Source organism: Taudactylus pleione, unplaced genomic scaffold, assembly GCF_031769625.1.
Source record: "Taudactylus pleione unplaced genomic scaffold, aTauple2 ptg000065l, whole genome shotgun sequence".
Taxonomy (NCBI): Eukaryota; Metazoa; Chordata; class Amphibia; order Anura; family Myobatrachidae; genus Taudactylus; species Taudactylus pleione.
In genome coordinates this window covers 9,395,127-9,419,560 of record NW_028284467.1, presented here as the reverse complement: position 1 = coordinate 9,419,560, position 24,434 = coordinate 9,395,127, and the positions used below count along the sequence as shown (strand labels likewise).

General features: G+C 46.0%; 1 protein-coding gene across 1 annotated transcript in view; it reads right to left on the bottom strand.

Annotated features, from left to right (window-relative positions):
• Positions 1 to 24,434, bottom strand: part of LETMD1 (LETM1 domain containing 1) — a 50,039-nt gene that overhangs the window by 10,935 nt on the left and 14,670 nt on the right. The window contains exons 4-6 of the mRNA XM_088465938.1: positions 18,529 to 18,611; positions 9,746 to 9,932; positions 352 to 453 (exon numbers count right to left, since the gene is read on the bottom strand). Coding sequence (XP_088322064.1) covers positions 352 to 453; positions 9,746 to 9,932; positions 18,529 to 18,611 — 372 coding nt within the window. The remainder of the gene's footprint in view (positions 1 to 351; positions 454 to 9,745; positions 9,933 to 18,528; positions 18,612 to 24,434) is intronic.

The window sequence follows — 24,434 nt, the reverse complement described above, 5'->3', positions numbered from 1 at the left end:
AGCTGTAGTGTTTTGGACCCCTGCTGGGACATCCTTTCCCGTGTTCACAAGTCATACCATACTGTCACATCATCGTACAGAAATAATTAGATCTGAAATCACCCACGCAATAACTACTGGTGCAGAGAATTTGTGATATAATTAGGTCTGTGAAGTCACGTGACAAGATGTCATGGTAGAGGGCGTGTCCCCGCTGCAGTGGGTCCTCCTGTGTGGAGTCCCAGGTGCAAGGAACAGTTTATCCATTTTGAAAAGGACAGGTTTAAAATATCCAGTAACAACATATACAGATGGGAGCAGTTAAGTCCAAGAACAGCATATTAAGAAAACCTTAAGAGGAGAACGGCCTACCATTTGCTGGACATCAAGCCTGGACATACAGAAAGGTGAACCTGAGAAAGCTTCTCTGACCACTTGTATATCTGTTACACTTGGGTGAACGCCGTGCTGCACCTAGAATGATAAGGTCAGCTTGAGAAGAGTCCATCTACTACACAGATACAGTACTGTGCAATAGTTTTAGGCAGGTGTGGAGAAAATTCTGCAAAGTAAGAATGCTTTCAAAAATAGAAGTGTTAGTTTATTTTTATCAATTAACAAAATACAATTAAGTGAATGAACAGAAGAGAAATCTAAATCATTATTTGGTGTGACCACCCTTTGCCTTCAAAACAGCATCAATTCTTCTAGGTACACTTGCACACAGTTTTTGAAGGAAATCGGCAGTGAGGTTGTTCCAAACATCTTGGAGAACTAACCACAGATGATCTGTGGATGTAGGCTTGCTCAAATCCTTCTGTCGCTTCATGTAATCCCAGACAGACTCTATGGGGCATATTCAATTGGGCGCGAGTTAAAAAACCTTGCGTCCAATTTCGGATTACCGCGGGTATACATGCTCCCGATACCTGTGGTATCCAATTTAAAAAAGTGGTTGCGGGATTTTCAGCTCTGAAAACCCTGCGCCGCGTAAAAAAAATAAATACAAAATCCTGCACTTACCTGCCCGGGGGTCTCCGCGACTCCCGGTGGCCTCCCCTCTCTCTTCTCACTGGAGAGGGGGCTGCTGGGAGGCTCCAGGGACTGGTGGGAGAGGCAAGGGCTGCTGGGAGATGTAGTTCTCCCAGAGCCCAATCCGGGGAGACACACTGACACTGGGACACACACACTCCCACAATCACCGCTGCTGCTGGAGTCCGGGTCCCGACGCTGGATGCAGAAGACAGCACTTCGGAAGGTGAGTAATTACTGACTAATTAAGCCAATTGGAAACTTCCAAAAGCTTAGTCATTAGGAGGGGTTCTGCCAAGGTACTAGAGCAAATCCCACTGATTTTTCCTAAAATTAGCGATTTAAAAAAAAAAAAAAAAAAAAAAATCACACTTGCTATGGAGGTGAGAGAATCAAAACCTCCCGGCGCGCAAAATAGAAAAAAAAACCGCGCCTAGTGGAATAGCCCTCGCAGGTGCGGGTTTTTTGCTTTTCTCGCACACAATTGAATATGCTCCTATGATGTTGAGATCAGGGCTCTGTGGGGGTAATATCATCACTTCCAGGACTCCTTGTTCTTCTTTACGCTGAAGATAGTTCTTAATGACATTAGCAGTATGTTTGGGGTCATTATCGTGCAATAGAAAAAATTTGGAGCCAATCAGATGCCTTTCTGATGGTATTGCATGACGGATAAGTACCTGCTTGTATTTCTCAGCACTGAGGACAACATTAATCCTAACCAGATCCCCAATTCCATTTGCTGAAATGCAGTCCCAAACTTGCAAGGAACCTCCACCTTGCTTCACTGCTGCCTGCAGACACTCATTGTACTGCTCTCCAGCCCTTCGGCGAACAAACCGCCTTCTGTTACACCCAAATAGTTCAAATTTTGACTCATCAGTCAAGAGCACCTGCTGTCATATTTCTACCCCCCAGTTCCCATGTTTTCGGGCATAGTTGAGTCACTTGGCCTTGTTTCCACATGGCTTGCCCACAATTCTTCCATGAAGGCCACTTCTGGCCAGACTTCTCCGAACAGTAGATGGGTGTACCTGGTTTCTGACAGTTCTGAACTGCTGGACATCTTTCGATTTAGAAGGAAAGTAAGCATGATGTGTCTCATCTGATGCACTGGGTTTCCTTGGCTGACCACTGCGTCTACGTCCTCAACATTGCCAATTTCTTTGTGCTTCTTCAAAAGAGCTTGAGCAGCACATCTTGAAACCCCAGTCTGCTTTGAAATCCTTGTCTGGGAAAGACCTTGCTGATGCAGTATAACCAACTTGTGTCTTGTTGCTGTGCTCAGTCTTGCCATGGTGTAGGACATGAAACGGTCTTGCACAACCTCACCTTTGTAGCAGAGTTTGGCTGTTCTTCACCCAGTTTTAAGCCTCCTACAGAGCCGTTTCTGTTCCAGTTAATGACTGAGGGCCTGATTCATTACCGATCACAACTGCAATTCAGCACGCAATCTGCCGTTTGTTGCAATCTACACATGCATCGCAGTGCGCGCGAACCAGCCACTGCAATTGGGATTGCGTTCACAGTGACTACGCAGATCCATCGCATAGTAATTGAAAGGAAGTGCTGTTCATGGGTGGTGACGGGGGGTTGGTTGGAGAAAAGCAGGCGTTCCAGTGCGTTTGAACGCCGTTGCATGGGTGTGCATAAATTATTCACTGCGATTCTGTATGCAGCCTGAGCACTCATAGCGTGAGGTGAAGTTAGCAATTCCTGAGTAAGGTCAGGGCATGTGCAAGTGTGTGTGAGGCTGGGATGGTACTCAATTGTACCGATGGTTTCGCAGTCTTGCTAAACATTACGGATGTGTGTAAGGTACAGAGGGCGTCCTTATGACGACATAACGGTCGTAATGGATTAGCATACTATCGCAGTGAGACTGCGTGCGTAATCGCTATTGCATTCACAATTGTTATCGGTAGTGAATTAGGCCCTGTGTTTCAACCTACATATGAAAACGATCATTATCACCTCTTTGTATGATTGCTTAATCATACACCTGACTAATCCTACAAAATCCCTGACTTTGTGCAAGTGTACCTAGAAGAATTGATGCTGTTTGAAGGGAAAGGATGGTCACACTAAATATCTGAATTAGAGGTCTCTTCTGTTCATTCACTTTGCATTTTGTTAATTGATAAAAATAAACTATTAAAACTAGGGGTGAGCGGGTTCGGATTTCTGAAATCCGAACCCCCCCGAGCCCCCCCGATCCGAGTCCGATCCGAATCAGGCTCGACTTTTCCCGCCTGACTCGGATCTGAAATCGAGGCAAAACGTCATCATCCCGCCTTCCGAGTCTCGCGGGTTTTGGATCCTATATAAGGTACCCACGTCGGCGCCATTTTCTCACTCGGCTGTGGACAGTGAAGAGGGAGGGTGGGAGTTAGGGCTGTGTAGTGTAGTGTAGTGTAGTGCTGCTGTTGTCCACTACTTCAAAGTCCATAGGGGCTGGCTGTGTTGTGCTGTGCTGCTGTTGTTAATAGGGGCTGTGTCCACTACTTCAAAGTCCATAGGGGCTGGCTGGACTGTGTTGTGCAGTCAGTTCTCCATAGGGGCTGTGTCCACTCCAAAGTCCTGTGCAGTGTCCCAGTCCTAAAGGAGTGCTGTAGTGTTGTCCAGGGGGTGCTCTGTCCATCAGGGGTGCTCCCCCCAAGTGCTAAAAAAATAATATATTTTCTGTGTTTGTGAATTGTGTGCGCAGTAGCCGCACGTGCATCAACAAAGTAGTGCCAAGCGTGCGCCTGTGTCATAAGTAAAGGGCCGGCTGGCTTGACCGTTAAAGGGTGCTGTAACCCCCGAAAGTACACTCCAGTCCAAACCAAAAAAAAATTATTTTCTGTGTTTGTGAATTGTGTGCGCAGTAGCCGCACGTGCATCAACAAAATAGTGCCAAGCGTGCGCCTGTGTCATAAGTAAAGGGCCGGCTGGCTTGACCGTTAAGGGTGCTGTAACCCCCGAAAGTACACTCCAGTCCAAACCAAAAAAAAAATTATTTTCTGTGTTTGTGAATTGTGTGCGCAGTAGCCGCACGTGCATCAACAAAGTAGTGCCAAGCGTGCGCCTGTGTCATAAGTAAAGGGCCGGCTGGCTTGACCGTTAAGGGTGCTGTAACCCCCGAAAGTACACTCCAGTCCAAACCAAAAAAAAAATTATTTTCTGTGTTTGTGAATTGTGTGCGCAGTAGCCGCACGTGCATCAACAAAGTAGTGGCAAGCGTGCACCTGTGTCATAAGTAAAGGGCCGGCTGGCTTGACCGTTAAGGGTGCTGTAACCCCCGAAAGTACACTCCAGTCCAAACCAAAAAAAAAATTATTTTCTGTGTTTGTGAATTGTGTGCGCAGTAGCCGCACGTGCATCAACAAAGTAGTGCCAAGCGTGCACCTGTGTCATAAGTAAAGGGCCGGCTGGCTTGACCGTTAAAGGGTGCTGTAACCCCCGAAAGTACACTCCAGTCCAAACCAAAAAAAAATTATTTTCTGTGTTTGTGAATTGTGTGCGCAGTAGCCGCACGTGCATCAACAAAGTAGTGCCAAGCGTGCGCCTGTGTCATAAGTAAAGGGCCGGCTGGCTTGACCGTTAAGGGTGCTGTAACCCCCGAAAGTACACTCCAGTCCAAACCAAAAAAAAAATTATTTTCTGTGTTTGTGAATTGTGTGCGCAGTAGCCGCACGTGCATCAACAAAGTAGTGCCAAGCGTGCGCCTGTGTCATAAGTAAAGGGCCGGCTGGCTTGACCGTTAAAGGGTGCTGTAACCCACAAAGTACACTCCAGTCCAAACCAAAAAAAAAATTATTTTCTGTGTTTAGCCGCACGTATATATCAAATCGATATAACATAAATGGAGGACCAAACTTTCTCCGATAAAAATAAAATAGAGAAAGATCAAGAACCACTTCCTCCTAGTGCTGAAGCTGCTGCCACTAGTCATGACATAGACGATAACATGCCATCAACGTCGTCTGCCAAGGCCGATGCCCAATGTCATAGTAGAGGGCACATACAATCCCAAATGGCAAAGTTCAGGAAAATGACCTTGAAAAAGACATTTAAATCAGCTGAAGAGAAACGTAAACTTGCCAATATGCCATTTACGACACGGAGTGGCAAGGAACGGCTAAGGTCGATCCCTAGTATGTTCATGACTAGTGGTTCAGCTTCACATGACGATGGAAGCCCTCCTCCCACTAAAAAAATCAAAAGAGTTAAGCTGGCAAAAGCACAGCGAAGAACTGTGCTTTCTAAGAAGATATCACAAATCCCCAAGGAGAGTCCAAGTGTGGTGGTGGTTGCGATGCCTGACCTTCCCAGCACTGGACGGGAAGAGGTGGCTCTTTCCACCATTTGCACGCCCCCTGCAAGTGCTGAAAGGAGCACCCACAGTCCACTTGCTGATATGCAAATTGAAGATGTCACTGTTGAAGTACAACAGGATGAGGATACTGGTGTAGCTGGTGCTGAGGAGGAAGTTGGCGAGGAGGATTCTGATGGTGATGTGGTTTGTTTAAATCAGGCTCCGGGGGAGACAGTTGTTGTCCGTGGGATGAAAAAGCCCATCACGGTCATGCCTGGGCAGAAGACCAAACATTCCACCTCTTTGGTCTGGCAATATTTCTATCCAAATCCGGACAACAACTGTCTTGCCATATGTACCATATGTAAAGGTGAAATAAGTAGGGGTAGGGACGTCAACCACCTAGGAACATCCTCCCTTATACGGCACCTGCAGCGCGTTCATAAAAAGTTACTGTCAAGTTCAGAAACTTTGGCTAAGACCGTAAGCAGTCCAGGGACACCTAAATCCCGTTGTCCTGTTGTATCCAAGCGCCTGCAAACCACACCGTCAACTCCCTCCTCGTCAATTTCCTCCTTAGTCAGGATCGGAAGTAGTCCTGCAGGCCATGTCACTGGCATGACTGACTCTCCTATCCGGGATTCCTCTGGAGGATCCTGCATTGCTACGCCTACTGCTGCCGCTGCTGCTGTTGCTGCTGCTGGGAGTCGTTCATCATCCCAGAGAGGAAGTAGGAACACCACTACTTTTACTAAACAATTGACCCTCCAACAGTCCTTAGCGAGGAGGATGAAGTACGACAGCAGTCATCCTGAAGCAAAACGTATAACTGAGGCCTTGACTGCTATGTTGGTGTTAGACGTGCGTCCGGTATCCGCCATTAGTGCAGTGGGATTTAGACAATTGATGGAGGTAGTGTGTCCCCGGTTCCAAATCCCGTCTAGATTCCACTTCACTAGGCAGGCGATACCGAGACTGTACAGAAACGTCAGAAAAAGTGTCCTCAGTGTCCTGAAAAATGCCGTTGTACACAATGTCCACTTAACCACGGACATGTGGACAAGTGGAACAGGGCAGACTAAGGACTATATGACTGTGACAGCCCACTGGGTAGATGTATCACCTTACGCAGCAACAGCAGCAGCGTCACCAGTAGCAGCATCTCAGAAATGCCAGCTCGTTACAAGGCAGGCTACGCTGTGTATCACCGGTTTCAGTAAGAGGCACACAGCCGACAACCTCTTAGAGAAACTGAGGGAAATCATCGCCCAGTGGCTTACCCCACTTAGACTCTCCTGGGGATTTGTGATATCTGACAACGCCACCAATATTGTGCGGGCATTACATCTGGGCAAATTCCAGCACGTCCCATGTTTTGCTCACACAATAAACTTGGTGGTGCAGAATTTTCTGAAAAGCGACAGGGGCGTGCAGGAGACGCTTTGGGTGGCCCGAAAAATTTCTGGCCACTTTCGCCATTCAGCGACTGCGTGCCGAAGACTGGAGCGCCAGCAAACACTCTTGAACCTGCCCCGCCATCACCTGAAGCAAGAGGTTGTGACGCGGTGGAACTCAACCCTCTATATGCTTCAGAGGATGGAGGAGCAGCAAAAGGCCATACAAGCCTATACATCCACCTATGACATAGGCAAAGGAGGGGGTATGCACCTGACTCAAGCGCAGTGGAGAATGATTTCCGTGTTGTGCAAGGTTCTCCAGCCCTTCGAACTTGCCACACGTGAAGTCAGTTCAGACACTGCCAGCTTGAGTCAGGTCATTCCCCTCATCAGGCTTTTGCAGAAGCAGCTGGAGAAAGTGAAGGAGGAGCTAAGACGGAGCGATTCCGCTCGGCATGTGGGACTTGTGGATGAAGCCCTTCATTCGCTTTGCCAGGATTCCAGGGTGGTCAATCTGTTGAAATCAGACCACTACGTTTTGGCCACCGTGCTCGATCCTAGGTTTAAAGCCTATGTGGTGTCTCTCTTTCCGGCCGACACAAGCCTGCAGAGGTGCAAAGACCTGCTGGTGAACACACTGTCAGCTGAAGCGGAACGTGACACGTCAACGGCTCCTTCTTCATTTTCTCCTGCAACTGGGGCTGCCAGGAAAAAACTTAGGTATCCTAAGCAACCCGCTGGCGGTGATGCAGGGCAGGCAGGACCAAGTTTGGACATCTGGTCCGGACTGAAGGACCTGGCAACAATTTCTGACATGTCTACTGTCACTGCATATGATACTGTCACCATTGACAGAATGGTGGAGGATTACATCGGTGACAGCATCCAAGTAGGCATGGCAGACAGTCCATACCTGTACTGGCAGGAAAAAGAGGCAATTTGGAGGCCCCTGTACAAACTGGCTCTATTTTACCTGAGTTGCCCCCCCTCCAGTGTGTACTCCGAAAGAGTGTTTAGTGCAGCCGGGAACCTTGTCAGCGAAAGGCGTAGGAGGTTGCTTCCACAGAATGTGGAGAAGATGATGTTCATCAAAATGAATTATCAGCTCTTCCAGGGAGACCAGCCTCCAGAAGGTACAGAGGGACCTGTGGTGGTGGATTCAAGTGGGGACGAGTTAATACTTTGTGAGGATGAGGATGTACACACTGAAGCGGGTGAGGAATCGGTGGATGAGGAGGATGAGGATGACATCTTGCCTCCATAGAGCCAGTTTGTGCAGGGACACATTAATTGCCAGCTTGTTTTGTGGGGGCCCAAACGAACCAATCATTTCAGCCACAGTTGTGTGGCAGACCCTGGCGCTGAAATGATTGGTTTGTTAAAGTGTGCATGTCCTGTTTATACAACATAAGGGTGGGTGGGAGGGCCCAAGGACAATTCCATCTTGCACCTCTTTTTTTTCTTTGCATTATGTACAGTTTGGGGCCTAGTTTTTCAAACTGCCATCCTGTCTGCCACTGCAGTTTCACGCCTAGATGGGTCACGTGTTTGTGCCGCCCACTCGTGTCGCTTAGCATAGTCATCCAGCTACCTCGGTGCAACGTTTTGGACATAAAAACACTATTGTGAGGTGTGAGGTGTTCAGAATAGACTGGAAATGAGTGGAAATTAAGGTTATTGAGGTTAATAATAGCATAGGAGCAGAAAAACCTACAAATTCTGTGATTTTAGCTGTTTTTATGCTTTTTTTAAAAAAAATACAGATCCAAAACACAAAACCCAGAACCCAAAACACGGAAGGGTGGTTTTGGCAAAACCAATCCAGATCCAAAACACGAAGAAAGATCCAGATCCAAAACCAAAACACAAAACACGAAAAGTGGCCGGTGCACACCCCTAATTAAAACTTCTATTTTTGAAAGCATTCTTACTTTGCAGAATTTTTTCTACACCTGCCTAAACCTTTTGCAAAGTGTTGTATACCAACAAGACACGTTAAGGGCACAGCAACAGGGATAGTGAAGTCCTTGGTAAATACAGATTTGTACCAACTTCTAGGAGCTGCACTAGTTATGGAACAATCTGCTCCTCCAATTCATAGCTCCTTCTGCTCAGTGTTGCGCTTTCAAACGTAGAGTGGCCGAGATGCTTTTGAATAGTCTCCCACAGGCGTGTATAAACTAATGGAATTCATTTTTTGTCAATGCTAGGTTCATTATGAAATTGATAAGGACATGATAGGCATGTTCTACTTCACTGTATAAACTTACTTAAAATATTTTCTTCTTATCTGACTCCTATAGCTCTCAAGTTTTTTAAGTTCTTATTTGTATTATGTGTTCCAAAGTTGTATATACCAGCAGGAATTGAGAGGTGAAGTGTACATGCATTTGGACCAAATTGACTTATTCAAGGGACACAATAGAAGTTGTGTCAAGGAAGGCTTATTCCCCATCTGGAGTTCTAACCCATTAGGGTAGGTGTTAAACGGTGCTGTATTTTCTTTTACTACAAGCTTCTTTGCATTGGATGGCATCACCACAGTGCAGATCTGCAGTTGTGTTTGGGACACATTAGCATATATATAATAATAGTATTAAACATACAATATTCACAATGATACCTTCACTAATTATCAGCAAAAATTTCTGCATCTTTTTTTTCCTTTGCTGTTTTACAGGTCTAACGGTGTCATGTTGCGGAGAATACATCTCGTGCAAATAAAGTTGCTTTAAAAAAAAACCTAGATATATGAAATGCCAACATCATGATATGTCATTTCAAAGCTATATAAATATAAATGAGTAAAATATGTCTATTACTATGTTATTTATTTGAATACATTATACCACAACTTAAGATGTACTTGTGTCTATTTTAATCCACCACATTGGGTGATACTCCAGATGTGTCTGAATGTTTATATGAGCACTTAGCTGACGATAGGATCCTTCTTCCGGGGTTATGTTTTGTGTTATTATAGATGGACCTCTGTAGGGTGACCTACTACAAGACAGACAATGCCAGTATTAGAGAATACCTGTGTGACCAGCTGGAACATCTGATTTTGTAAAGGCCGCTCAGTAACCTTTGGCACAGATTGTAACAAGCTTTCCAGCACTTCTGCATAGACTTCTTGCCTTATATTGTGATAAATGTCCAAAAACTCCTTCTGCTGTTTTGGAGACCAAAAGTGCCGGATTAGGAGCTGGCGAGGGAAGAAATACCTGGAGAAAGAACAGAAAAGGTTGCCTTAATTCTAGCATCAAGATTTGCCCCAACACATGCTCAACAATGAAGCAATATTGGAAAAGGAAATGGTTATCTTGTATTTATGAGATACCACAAAGGGGTAAATTTACTAAAGTGAGAGTTTATAGAAGTGGAGATGCTGGCAATAGCAACCAATCAGATTCTAGTACCAGCGTAAAGCAAGCATGTAAAAGGAAGACTAGTTCACCTTGCACAGGACAGTAGAAAGAATGAAAAAAATGTATAGGATAGAACCAACTATGTAGATGATAAATGTAAAGTGGCTAGGTATTAACTAATCACTCATGTTGGTGGTGCTCCCCTGGGTTAGCAACAGTACACCTGTATACTCACAGATCATTATATTATTGTAGATAAAGAGAGTCTAAAAACAAAAACAGAAAGAACCCTGGGTGGGGGCACTACTTAGTTAAATAATGATGTCCAATTGGACACAATCAGATATTTTTTAAATAATGGCAATTACTCACCCTCTCCAGACTTTGACATCTGTCTCACTAATACTGAGAATTCACTGTGTTTTAATATTCACCCAGCCGACATAGAATTTACTCTGCTTATTATATGTATGATGAAATGTTGTGTCTATCCTTTCCTTACACATTTTAATCTATTGATTAAAAGTTAATTTTTAAATATCTGATTGTGTCCAATTGGACATCATTATTTAACGAAGTAGTGCCCCCACCCAGGATTCTTTCTGTTTTTCGGTTTTGTTTGTAGACTCTCTTTATCTACAATAATATAACGATCTGTGAGTATACACGTGTAAAGCAAGCATGTACCCAGGAGCGTGGTGCAAGTAACAGGGCTACAGATGCTGAGTTGTGAGGCTTAAAGAGCAGACAGATGTTCCATGGGGCAAGTACGTAAATAGGCTAGTGTATTCAGGGGGACACAAGGAAAGAGGGCCCTGCTCATGAGAGCTTACAATCTAAAGGGGGGGGCGGCATAAAGAGCATCATACTGAGAAATGGATAGGGGGCTGCCTAGGAGAAAGGAGGAGGGATGATAAGCTTTGACAAAGAGGACTTTGAAGCCTTGGAGACTAGTAGATGGTCAAACTAGGTGTTGGCGTACATTACAAAATTTTTAAGGCAATGAAGCTGAAGCCATCAATCTGTCCCCTCATCAAAAGTATATTCACGTATGGCACAGGTGTTGGGACACAGAGTAACCGGATTAAAGATCGACAGTATCAAGATAAACACTCAATAGGTCAGCAGGGACAAAAGGTTGACAGGTTCAAAAAGTTGACAGTGCAAATGGCCAACATGGACAGATGGTTGACACATTTTTTCAACATTTTAAAGGTTAGGGCAGAGGTTCCCAAACGCGGTCTTCAAGTCTTCCCAACAAAAAGTATGGTGGTTGCACATAAGCTTAATGACTTTGCACAGGTGCTTGTAAAGGGCGGGGTTTACACTGAAGTACAGTAAAAAAAAAAAAGGGATTTGCCCTCCAGCACACTGCAGTGTGCTGGAGGGCAAATCCCTTTTTTTTTTTCTCACTGTAAGTCTCCCCAACAGTTCAGGGTTTAGAGATATCCATGGTTGAGCACAGGTGGTTAAATCTAGGCTGGAGGCCTGGCTGGATGGCACAGTTTTTCAAAGTGCAGTCTTTTTTAAGTGCTAAACTGTAGCGTTAGACCGAAGATAAACAAAAGGAGGATACTCTAAGTACCATCAAACAACAAACATCTGCTGTCTAAAGATTCAGGACAGTTACAACTGGACTCCCTGCGCGGTCACGGCAATAACTCAACACTTCTATTGCTATTAATAATGCTGGCCTTCTGATTCTCACATACAGTGCATCCGGAAAGTATTCACAGCGCTTCACTTTTTCCACATTTTGTTATGTTACAGCCTTATTCCAAAATGGAATAAATTCATTTTTGTCCTCACTATTCTACACACAATACCCCATAATGACAACATGTAAAAAGTTTTTAGAGATTTTCGCAAATTTTATAAATTAAAAAAAAAAAAACCTAAGAAATCACATGTACATAAGTATTCAAAGCCTTTGCTCAATACTTTGTTGAGGCACCTTTGGCAGCAATTAAAGCCTCAAGTTTTTTTGAACATGATGCCACAAGCTTGGCACACCTATCTTTGGGCAGTTTCCCCCATTCCTCTTTGCAGCACCTTTCAAGCTCCATCAGGTTGGACGGGAAGAGTCGGTGCACAGCCATTTTCAGATCTCTTCAGAGATGTACAATCAGATTCAAGTCTGGGCTCTGGCTGGGCCACTCAAGGACAGAGTTGTCCTGAAGCCACTCCTTTGATATCTTGGCTGTGTGCTTAGTGTCGTTGTCCTTCTGAAAGATGAACCGTCGCCCCAGTCTGAGGTCAAGAGCGCTCTGGAGCAGGTTTTCATCCAGGATGTCTCTGTACATTGCTGCATTCATCTTTCCCTCTATCCTGACTAGTCTCCCAGTTCCTGCCGTTGAAAAACATCCCCACTGCATGATGCTGCCACCACCATGCTTCACTGTAGGGATGGTATTGGCCTGGTGATGAGCGGTGCCTGGTTTCCTCCAAACATAACGCCTGGCATTGGCACCAAAGAGTTCAATCTTTGTCTCATCAGACCAGAGAATTTTGTTTCCCATGGTCTGAGAGTCCTTCAGGTGCATTTTGGCAAACTCCAAGCGGGCTGCCATATGCTTTTTACTAAGGAGTGGCTTCCGTCTGGCCACTCTACCATACAGAAAAAAAGGGGGAATAAGGTATCTGCGCTGGTAATTATATAAATTGGTAACACCTGTATGAATTAATAATAAAGTTTATTCAATAGTGAACTGCAGTTCAATAAAACATACACACTTGAAATCAAGTATTGTTAAAAATAGTTACCATAAATGGTACAGGCAGCCAAATATTTGAGATAATGTTTCAAAGAAATGTATCCAATGTTCCCAACAATTGGTTTAAATAAACAGTGGAATAAATGTAGCAATTTAAAATGATATATGACGCTTTCAGAGGAGTGAAATGTGTCTATTAACATTGGAGGGCTGTATTGAGTCAGCCACACAGATGGACACAATGCTCACTAATTATATAATTGGACTGAGTTTAAAAAGCGATTCTCATAGAGGACTGACATGCCATATGCCATTTGAGAAAACCCCTGTATAGGGGAGAAACGCGTCAAGGAACCAGTGAACTGCTGACCGCTTTCTACAATCCCACTGCACTGTAGAAGGCGATATCTGCCAACAATTGCGCTACAAAGGCTGCTAAAGGGTAAATCCCACTGCACTATTTGATCAAGTGTCTGTTATTTGGGCTCCCCGTTTTACACCAGCTGAATCTCCGCAAGTCCAGCTCCTGGCAGCCGCCTGTACAGCATCCGGCAGCCACTTGAATCTGCCTTCCACAGCCGCCGGGCTCCTGTCACATTGGGACGGACACGTGCACGCAGACTTTTGCCGGTGTCCCTCTCCCCCTGAGGCTCCTGTGCTGCGGCTTCCATCTCCGTGCGGGCCGCTGCCCGTCTGCCCGGGGTGTGTGCGGGAGTCACATCGGTGGCAATATCCAGCTCAGCCTTGGCACTCTTTGTGCACAACTTTACACCCACAAACAACGGATCCTCGATCCACACCCAGAGTGCGGGCCACCATCACCTTAACGGCGCAAATCCGCTGACATCATTACCGTTTATTTCTATTGTGTGAGCCTCTGTGGGGTAAGGATTATTATACGAAATACACTTATTTGGATATAAGAGGAACTTGTGACATTGTTCAGCTACAGAACCTTAATTCCCAACATGGGGCAGCCTTTATGCACGTATATGGTGTGAATTGCTACATTTATTCCACTGGTTATTTAAACCAATTGTTGGGAACATTGGATACATTTCTTTGAAACATTATCTCAAATATTTGGCTGCCTGTACCATTTATGGTAACTATTTTTAACAATACTTGATTCATGTGTGTATGTTTTATTGAACTGCAGTTCACTATTGAATAAACTTTATTATTGATTCATACAGGTGTTACCAATTTATATAATTACCAGCGCAGATACCTTATTCCCCCTTTTTTTCTATTGTTTTGAGGGCGTTATGCAGAAGCCCTTGGGTATCAGCTGCAGGTTTTTGTAGTAGACAGCAATTGAACAGTCAGCGCACCTATCTGGTTTTTTTTTTTTTTTTTACTCTACCATACAGGCCTGATTGCTGGAAGGTTCTCTCTCCACAGAGAAATGCTGTAGCTCTGACAGAGTGACCATCGGGTTCTTGGTTACCTCCCTGACTAGGGCCCTTCTCCCCCGATCGCTCAGTTTAGACGGCCGGCCAACTCTAGGAAGAGTCCTGGTGGTTCCAAACTTCTTCCATTTACGGATGATGGAGGCCACTGTGCTCATTGGGACCTTCAAAAGCAGCAGATTTTTCTGTACCCTTCCCCAGATTTGTGCCTTGAGACAATCGTGTCTCGGAGGTCTACAGACAATTCCTTGAACTTCATGCTTGGTTTGTGCTCTGACATGCACTGTCAAGTGTGGGACCTTATATAGACAGGTGTATACCTTTCAAAATCATGTCCAAACAACTGAATTTACCACAGGTAAGACTCCAATTAAGCTGTAGGAACATCTCAAAGATGATCAGTGGAAACAGGATGCACCTGAGCTCAATTTTGAGCTTCATGGCAAAGGCTGTGAATGTACATGTGATTTCTTAGTTTTTTTTTTTTTTTTTATTAAATTTGCAAAAATCTCAAAAAAACTTTTTACACATTGTCATTATGGGGTATTGTGTGTATAATTTTGAGGACAAAAAATAATTTATTCCATTTTGGAATAAGGCTGTAACATAACAAAATGTGGAAAAAGTGAAGCGCTGTGAATACTTTCCGGATGCACTGTACATCTCAAAGCATATTGTACTTGTGCCCATGTCAGTTTACCTCTTTCCACTTGGAAACACTGGCCCTGATTCAGAGCCAGACGCTCTTTCAGAGCGCTCGTTCTGAATCAGGGCCTTTTTATTTTTTTGTGGAGCCGGCCTCCTGGCCGCTCGCTAAGCTGTGGGTGACCAGCCACAGCTTTTGCGAGCGGCCAGGCGATGGTCGCGACCACCAGGGCTAGCGACGAGACCCTTGTGGTAGGGTCTCGTTCCCGCAAGCCCCAGTGAGCTTCCTGCTCAAAATAGAGCAGGAAGCTCACCACTCTCGTGCCTCTCGTCGCTGGCCGGGTTTCACGCATGCGCACACGCCGGAGGTGGCGCATGCGCAGGGGGCAAACATTCACTCGCTTGCAAGCGCATAGCGCTTGCGAGTGGGTCTGAATCAGCCCCACTGTCTTATCTTACGGTAGCTCTCTTGCCTAGCCTCACATCCTTTATCTGCTTACAGTCTACGTTATTATTCAAATTCTGCACACTTTAGATCCCCACTTTTAATCTAGTCAATAACAAACTTGTTAATCTGCATACATATTTACCATCACTGTTCTTTCACTTGCATTCATATTTCATTTACATTTCCAATTTTCATCCTTCTAGTTTACTTATCAACACCATGACAAGGTTTTCTTCAACTCCCTCCTTCAATCAGTCTCTACCTAATCCTCTGTTCTTCCCCCTGCTTCCACCTTTATCCTTTCCCCCTTGTCTCTTCCATCTCCTCCCCTCCTTCTCCCCCCTCCTCTCCCATTACTCCACTTTCATCCTGTTCTACCCACCCTTTGTCCTACTACCCCACCACTAATTCCTCCACCTACACTCCTCTCCCTGTCACTTCACCCCACTGCCATCCACATCTCCCTCCCTGCCCACCTCCTACAGTTTCCCTTTCTAGCTCAAGTGCCCACACCATCACTAAACTCTATTCATATCGGTTCCCCAAATTAATCTCACCTCCACGTTATTGCAACCCTGATAATCTTATTCACATCTCCCCAACAAACGCTATCTCTCTATCCTGTGCCCTATGGAATGCCAGGTCAGTCTGTAAAACTGGTTCCCACCCATGACCTTTTCATCTCCAACTCCATACACCTCCTAACCATTACTGAAATCTGGATCTCACCCTCTGACACCACTTCTCCTGCTGCTCTATCCCAAGTGGGCCTCACCTTCTCCCACGCCCCCCTGGCCTGGGGGTCGCTATGGTGGTGGTGTTAGGGTCCTTCTATCCACCAGTTATTCCTACCAGCTAATACCCTCTGAACCATCCCTTACATTCCCCACACTTGAGAATCATGCTATACGCCTCTTCCAACCAGTAAACCTCAGAATAGCTGTCATTTACCATCCCCCTGGCTCTCCCTCCAAATTCCTTAACAACTTCACTTCCTGGTTCCCTCACTTTCTCTCCTCAGATCTTCCTTCCATTATCGACCTCCCGGTTAGTTTTAAGCCAGTTCGCTAGACACATTGTTGCTTCCAAGTGACTTATTATTGGATTTCCACCATTAACTACTATATTGTGGATCTTTTTCTACGGAGCCTATTAAGTGGACTAATACCCTGCCTTTGGAACACTTGATTCTCTATGTATTGAATTATTAGCCTTTATTATATGTATGTTTTTTTTTTATAAGCCTTATGGGATATTGTTGTCTAAAGAACTATATTAAATAATTAGTCAAGCTCTCACTATGTACCTTTATTATCCCTCACCAAATCCTCTCCCACATACTCTACATTTCTGACCTTCTCTCCCTTCACACTCCCGCCCACCCACTTCGCTCAACAAACGCATGCCGCCTCTCTTGCCAACTGATTACTTCCTCCCACTCCCGCATCCAAGATTTTGACCGTGCTACTCCCTAGGATTGGGAACTCTCCACAAATCTTCAAACGGGCTATCAAGACCCACTACTTCATCAAGGCCTTCCAGCTCTCATCCTAACCCACTTCATGCTCTTTCCTCCATATCTCCCCTTTCTGTGTCACGCCTGTCTGTCTTCCCCTCCCCTTTAGAATGTAAGCTCTCACGAGCAGGGACCTCATCCCTCATGTGCTTCTCTTTACATTTTCTTCTACTCCTTACTCCACATTAGGGCACCTAACACTTGACTGCCAACTCCCTGCTGCTTATTGCGAGTGCTTTAATCGCTATTACAGCAATGTATATAAGTCGTGTCCTTGTCCTGCACTGTAATGTACTGTAAGTTACTTGTTTCTTGTTCACTTATTAGTTTTATGTACTATGTAAGGAGCTGCGGAACACTTGTGGCGCCATATAAATAAAGGATAATAATAATAATAATAATAAATCAAATTGACTGTGGTACTAATTAAGTCACCTCTGCTCAACCATGGATATTTCTAAAACCTGAACTGTTGGGGAGCCTTGAGGACCGCAATTGGGAACCTCTGGGTTAGGGTGAGGGATAGGCACTTGCCGGAAGTTTAGGGTTAGGCTGTGGAAGGGGACGGTTACAATTATACTAGGGTTAGGTTTAGGCACACATACGGTCGACCATTTTTGTGTCAACCATATGTGTGTCAACCATTTGTTCCTGTCGACCATTTGTTGTCGATCTATTGAGTGTCTATCTGGACACTGTCGATCTTCTATACCACACCCGGGACACAGACATCCAGATGTAAGATATGTGACAAAACCATTACTACTATCGATGCTATTGTGTTAAAGTGAAATATGTCTCCTACATTAAGCAAAATCTACAAGCATTTGATTACAGTAAGAATCCATTAGAACAGGATTTGTGTAGATGTAGCTAGTAGAAAAACTAGGAAGCGCATAGCAGTATCATGTAATGGTAGGGTAGGCAATATCCGGCACTAAAGCTGCTTAGAACTATACATCCCAGCTCTGCCACAGTTCCAGTATACCCTAACAGCGAAAGTGTTGCAGGGCATGCTGGAATGTGTAGTCTACACAGAAGCCTATCCTGATTAAACAAATTCCAGCACAAGCCTGCACAGCACTGATAATAGATATGTGTTCTGATAAAGAGGTTTTTAAAAACTGCACCTCAACCGCAAAACGGAGTTGCAGAAGCAAATATGTCTTGTTGAGATGGGCAGGAAGGGCCAATATGCTACATAATGAGGTCTGCACAATTTCAATTTGCCACACCTGCAGATAAACATGGTTTTACTATGGTGCACAAATCAGGCTCCTAAGCTTCAAAATGGCATGAATGGCCTTAAGCAAGCAGCCAGGATTGGAATGAGAACTGTTATCTTGAAGTAGCATTCACTATGGAGTAACCAAGAGCACAGTAAATATGTTGTATTGGTTCATGTGGATGATGTGATAACATGTTCTGAGCATTTTGAGAGCAAGGATTTAGGAAATGCCATCCATCCTGGAATAAAAGAGATGACGATGGAGCCACCCTGCTCAAATCGGGAAAATAAAACTGCTCAGCAAATATCAATATTTTCTGGAAAAGAAGAAGCAAAAGGAACATACTGTATAATTTCTAAAGAATGTCAATGGTTAAAAGGGGAGGGGCAGGCTTATGTTATCCGTTAAAGTTGTTCTGCATTTATATAACATAATCACAATAAGTTGATCGTATTTATGTAACAGCACAGGGTGCGAGTTATACTTACATCAAGACAAAGACAAGGTAGTTGGCAAAGGGTGGAATAGAAATGATCACCACAGGGAGGGCTTTTATAATATCTCTCCGGAACTGAAGGAGACAGAAAGGGTATTGGGGAAACACACTAGTACTGATTGTAAGAGCAAACAAATGTGACCAATAAAGAATACCAGGAATTCACCATGCTAAACACTTGTATAGAGAAGCAGAGTAAACCTCTATTACAGCACATACACGTGGGCATTAATATTAGGCATAAAACATACTTTATTAAAGACTGATTAAGGGAAATTAGCTTTAGGAGTTTTATTGCAAGACTAACTTCAGTGGTGGTTACTGCCTAATTGCCTTTGGATAACTGCGTAAGCAGCATCTGCGCAGGTAAGCACAGGCTATTTAAAATGATATAAAGACAAGGGCAAAGTAAAGAGACCTATAGAAATCTCCGAACCTCTTGTAAAATATGGCTGCTTTGTCAAGTGAGATTCCCTAAGATTGATATTACGTCTCATGCAGTGCCGGCGGTCTGTATACTTGTTATAGTTTGGTGGCAAGACCACCTGCTATGTCCCCGCACTCTAAAAGGGCTGTAGCTAATCTTCCTATGTGTTCTCATACTATGTAAATGAGAAAGGTAAGATCGGTGCTAGTTTATTTTCTTGAGATAACTGCGGCAATCAATAAGAAGGCTGCCCAATCATGGACACCTTGGGCGCGCTCTATTCACATGACTCAGATTTATATCAGGTGTAGAGTATCTGGTAAAGAATCTTCCAATTCTTGAACATAATATCTAATAAAGTGTTGCTCAGTTTCCATTCGCTCAAGAATGGAGTGTGTGCAAGTATCTGCAACTCCATGCTATCAGGTGCATGGTCTGACCAGGTAACAGAACCACTATGTGTTGCAGCACCACTTGGGAAGGGAGAGAGATGCAATAATACATCATCTATTCTGCAATATACAGTTTAAGTATGGAGGAAATTGTCATCCCCTGGAATGGATTAAACCAGTGGTTCTCAAACTCGGTCCTCAGGACCCCACACAGGTCACGTTTTCCAGGTCACCCAGCAAGCACACAGGTGTTTTAATTACTCACTGACATTTTAAAAGATCCACAGGTGGAGCAAATTATTTAATTTGTGATTATGTGAGGAGACCTGGAAAACATGCACTGTTTGGGGTCCTGAGGACCGAGTTTGAGAATCTGTGGATTATACCAGTGGCGTAACTACTGCCCCCGCGGTGGCTTGGAGGCGCTGGGTAGCTTGGGGGCGACGGGGCAGTAGTAGTAACTACGGAGGGTTCAGGGGGTGCGGTCGCACCCCCTGCACCCTCCATCTGCCGGGCACCCGCTGAGTGTGTTACCAGCAGGCGCCCGGCTCCTATTCAAACCCCCGGGGGCAGCCGGAGGATGGAGCTCCCTCCGTCTTCCGAGTCCTGCAGGGCACTATAGGAGTGACGTAATGACGTCACTCCCATAGTGCCGAGGAGCGGACGCCAGGGACGGAGCTCAGGAGTGAGCTCCGTCTTCCGGGTCCCGCAGAGCACTATGGGAGTGACGTAATGACGTCACTCCCATAGTGCCGAGGAGCGGACGCCGGGGTATGGACGGCAGCAGCACTGGAGCGGGGATAAAGGTAAGTGTTTGTGTTTTTTTCTTTTGTGTGTGTTTGTTTGTGTGCGAGCAGAGGGGGGGAGCAACTACAGGGGGCTAACTACCAGAAGGGGCACTACAGGGGGCCCAGCATAATGGGCACTACTACAGGGGGCCCTGCATAAGGGGCACTACTACAGGGGGCCCTGCATAAGGGGCACTGCATAATGGGCACTACTACAGGGGACATTGCATAATGAGCACTACTACAGGAGGCATTGCATAAGGGGCACTAGTATAGGGGGCATTGCATTTTGGGGGACTACTACAGGGGACATTGCATAATGGGCACTACTACAGGAGGCATTGCAAAAGGGGCACTACTACAGGAGGCATTGCAAAAGGGGCACTACTACAGGAGGCATTGCATAAGGGGCACTAGTATAGGGGGCATTGCATTTTGGGGCACAACTACAGGGGGCACTGTATAAGGGGCACTAATTTGATACACAGTTTACAGGTTATAAACTATGTTCCCAATAATCTGGTTCTACACGGACATAAAAACTGTGCAACCTGTCTTGAGCTGAGGTGACGGACTGGCAGGAGCAGAAAGGAGGGTTGGTGAAGTAGATCTGTCAGGGTGGGATGTAATGGGCATTACTGTTTGGCATAATGTGTATTTGGCATTACTGTGTGCACAATGTGCTATTAGGGGCATTACTGTGTGGCATAATGTGTAAGGGGCATTACTGTGTGACATAATGTGTTGTATGTGGCATAATCTGTTGTATGTGGCATTACAGTGTGGCATAATGTGAAATAGGGGCATTACAGCATGGCATACATTTGTTATAAGCGCTTTACTGTATGTCATTATGTGTTATATGTGGCATTATTGTGTGGGATGTGTAAGGGGCATTGCTGCGTGGCATAATGTGTTGTAAGGGGCACTCCGGTGTGGCACACTGTGTTATAAGTGGCATTACTTAGTGTGTCATAATGTGTAAGGCACGTTGCTGTATCATGTAACCACACACCTTAAACGTAGTCTTTGGGTGTTGTTTGATCTTTGGGGGGGGGGGGGGGGGGGCGCCTGAAACTTTTTTGGCATGGGGGAGCAAAGTTTATAGTTACGCCACTGGATTATACAAACACAATTTTAGAAAAACCATATGTAACCTAATAGTATATGTACATACACTTTGACAACTGTCTGCTTCACTTTACATCTACTTTACAATGGCCAGTAGCCTCTATGGGGAAATTCAATTCAGTGCGATGTTGAATAGCGACTGGAGGGAGCTCACGAAGCTATTCGATACACCCTGCTGTTTGGGCGGGCTAAGGATTTTTTCTTGCACCCCCCTGGGAATGCAAGGAGAAATCCGACCAAAGTGCCGGGCGCGCAGCTGTTTTTCTGCATAGCGCGGCGCTAACAGCCGCCCGCCTGGCACTTTTTAAGGCACGAGAACCGGCATTCTCCGACCACACAGCGCACTGAATTGAATAGCTCCGGGAGCTCGCTCCCGGAGCTATTCAATTTGCGTTAGAATTGAATTGCCCCCTATGAGAATTACAATCTGGTGTTAGCACTCTATGGCCGCGAGTCAATTCAATGCGATGTTGAATAGCCCCGGGAGGGAGCTCCTGAAGCGGTTTAATTCAACGAGAGTTTTGGTCGGACTAAAGGATTTATTCTCGCACCCTCCAGGGGATGCGAGGAGAGATCCAACAAAAGTGACTCGCGGCCGGCACTTTAGCCAGAGAAAAACTGTTCTCGCGACTAAACACCCAGGTTAAGTCCTGAGAACCGGCATTCTCCGACTTACCAGCATGTTGAATTGAATAGCTCCGGGGCCCCCTCCCGGGGCTATTCAACATCACATTGAATTGAATCACAGCGAGAGGAATAGGATTAGACAACATGCTTTAAATGAGCTGTTAAAAAGACAGGATCAGCATTTATATACATTAAGGGAAAGTGTACAAACTCTTCAAGGACCAATGTGCACCATGATGTGTAAGAGACTAGTGTACATAATAAATTGCTGGCAGTTGGGTCTTATTAGCATGAGCGGAAATGCAGAAATGAAAGCCCATGATTTACAAGTCAATGGAAAAACAAGAGATATGGTAAGAACTTACCTTTGTTATCTCTGTTTCTACGAAGTCCATAGGGTCCACAGGGTTGACCTTGGGGTATAGCTGGATCTGGATCCATGGGCACCACGCAGTTAAAGCTTTAGCTGCTCCCAGGATGCACTTGGGTCCGTCCTCCTCTATACCCCGCCCCCGGCCACAGCACCTCAGTTGGTAAGCAGCCAAGGCCGGAGGAGGAGACTAAACAGAGAGAAGGAAGACTGGAACACACAAGAAACCATACTCACAGAAATGGGAGACGGAAAACCGGTGACCAGCCACACAGCCCATTTGAAGCCAGGTGCGTCAGGGCGGGCGCCCTGTGGACCCTATGGACTTCGTAGAAACAGAGATAACAAAGGTAAGTTCTTACCATATCTCTTGTTTTCTACTTCAGGGTCCATAGGGGGTCCACAGGGTTGACCTTGGGGATGTCCCAAAGCAGTACAACTAAGGGCGGGGACGCTCCTGTGCTGAAAGGAGTACCCGGCGCCCAAAGGATGCATCCTGAGAGGCAAAGTTGTCAAACGCATAGAACCTCAAAAACGTTTGAATTGAAGACCAAGTGGCCGCCTTACACAGCTGAACAGCAGAAGCGCCACGTCTAGCAGCCCAAGAGGGACCCACAGAACGAGTGGAATGAGCCTTAACAGAGGCTGGCACAGGTAAGCCCTCCTGTGCATAAGCCTCACAAATAACGGAACGAAGCCAACGGGCTAACGTTTGTTTGTTGGCAGGCCAACCCCTCTTGTGAAAACCAAAGAGGATAAACAAGGAATCAGACTTCCTAACCGAAGCCGTCCGGTCTACATAAATTCTAAGCGCCCGGACCACATCTAAGGAAGTCTCACCAGCTGAAAGATCAGGGGACTGAAAAGCTGGCACAACAAGTTCCTGATTAATATGGAACTTCGAGACCACTTTGGGCAAAAACTCAGGACGAGTGCGGAGCACCGCTCTGTCCTGGTGAAAAATCAGGAATGGAGGGCGACAGGAAAGCGCCCCCAATTCAGACACCCTCCTTGCCGAAGCAATTGCCAGGAGAAAAACCGTCTTAAATGTCAGCCACTTGAGCTCCACCGCCTCAAGAGGCTCAAACGGAGGACCCTGCAGGACCCGTAGCACCACCGCCAAGTCCCAAGGAGCCACAGGAGGCACAAAGGGAGGCTGGATCCTGAGAACACCTTGGAAAAGGTGTGAACGTCTGGTAGTATTGCAATCCGCCGTTGAAACCACACGGACAAGGCGGACACATGAACCTTCAGAGATGCAAGGCGTAAGCCGAGATCCAATCCTGACTGAAGAAATTCCAAGATCCTAGAAACTCGGAACACCTGAGGATCATAATGTCTGGACTCACACCACTGAAAGGAAGTGTGCCACACTCTGTGATAAATCCGTGCTGAAGCAGGCTTGCGTGCCCTGAGCATGGTACCAATAACCGAACTGGAGAAGCCCCGAGACCTCAAGACGGCTGTCTCAAGAGCCACGCCGTCAAAGACAGCCGACCCAGATCCGGGTAAAGGCAGGGCCCCTGAGACAACAGGTCCCGACGCTGATGAAGAAGGTACGGAGCGTCGATGGAGAGGCTCCTGAGATCGGAGTACCAAGGACGTCTGGGCCACGCCGGAGCTACCAGCACGAGCATGCCGCCGTCCTGCTTGAATTTCCGCAGAACCCGAGGAAGCAGGGATATCGGAGGAAACAGATACGCCAGGTGAAACGTCCATTTCACCGACAGCGCGTCCACCAGACTTGCACCTGCGTCTCTTGTCCTTGACCCGTAAACGGGCAACTTGTGATTGTGACGGGAGGCCATCAAGTCCAGCTCCGGCAGTCCCCACCTGTCCACGAGTAGCTGAAACACCTCTGGGTGAAGCGACCATTCCCCGGGATGCACGTCGTGACGGCTGAGGAAGTCCGCCTCCCAATTGAGGACTCCGGGGATGAAGACCGCCGAGATCGCTGGAATGTGACCCTCCGCCCAAGTCAGGATACGAGACACCTCCGACATCGCTGCCTGACTGCGAGTTCCGCCTTGGTGATTGATATACGCCACCGTGGTGGCGTTGTCGGACTGCACCTGTACCGCCCTTCCGTGAAGAGCGGGGCCGGACGACTGCAGGGCCCTGAATACTGCCCGCAGTTCCAGGATGTTGATGGGGAGAAGTGCT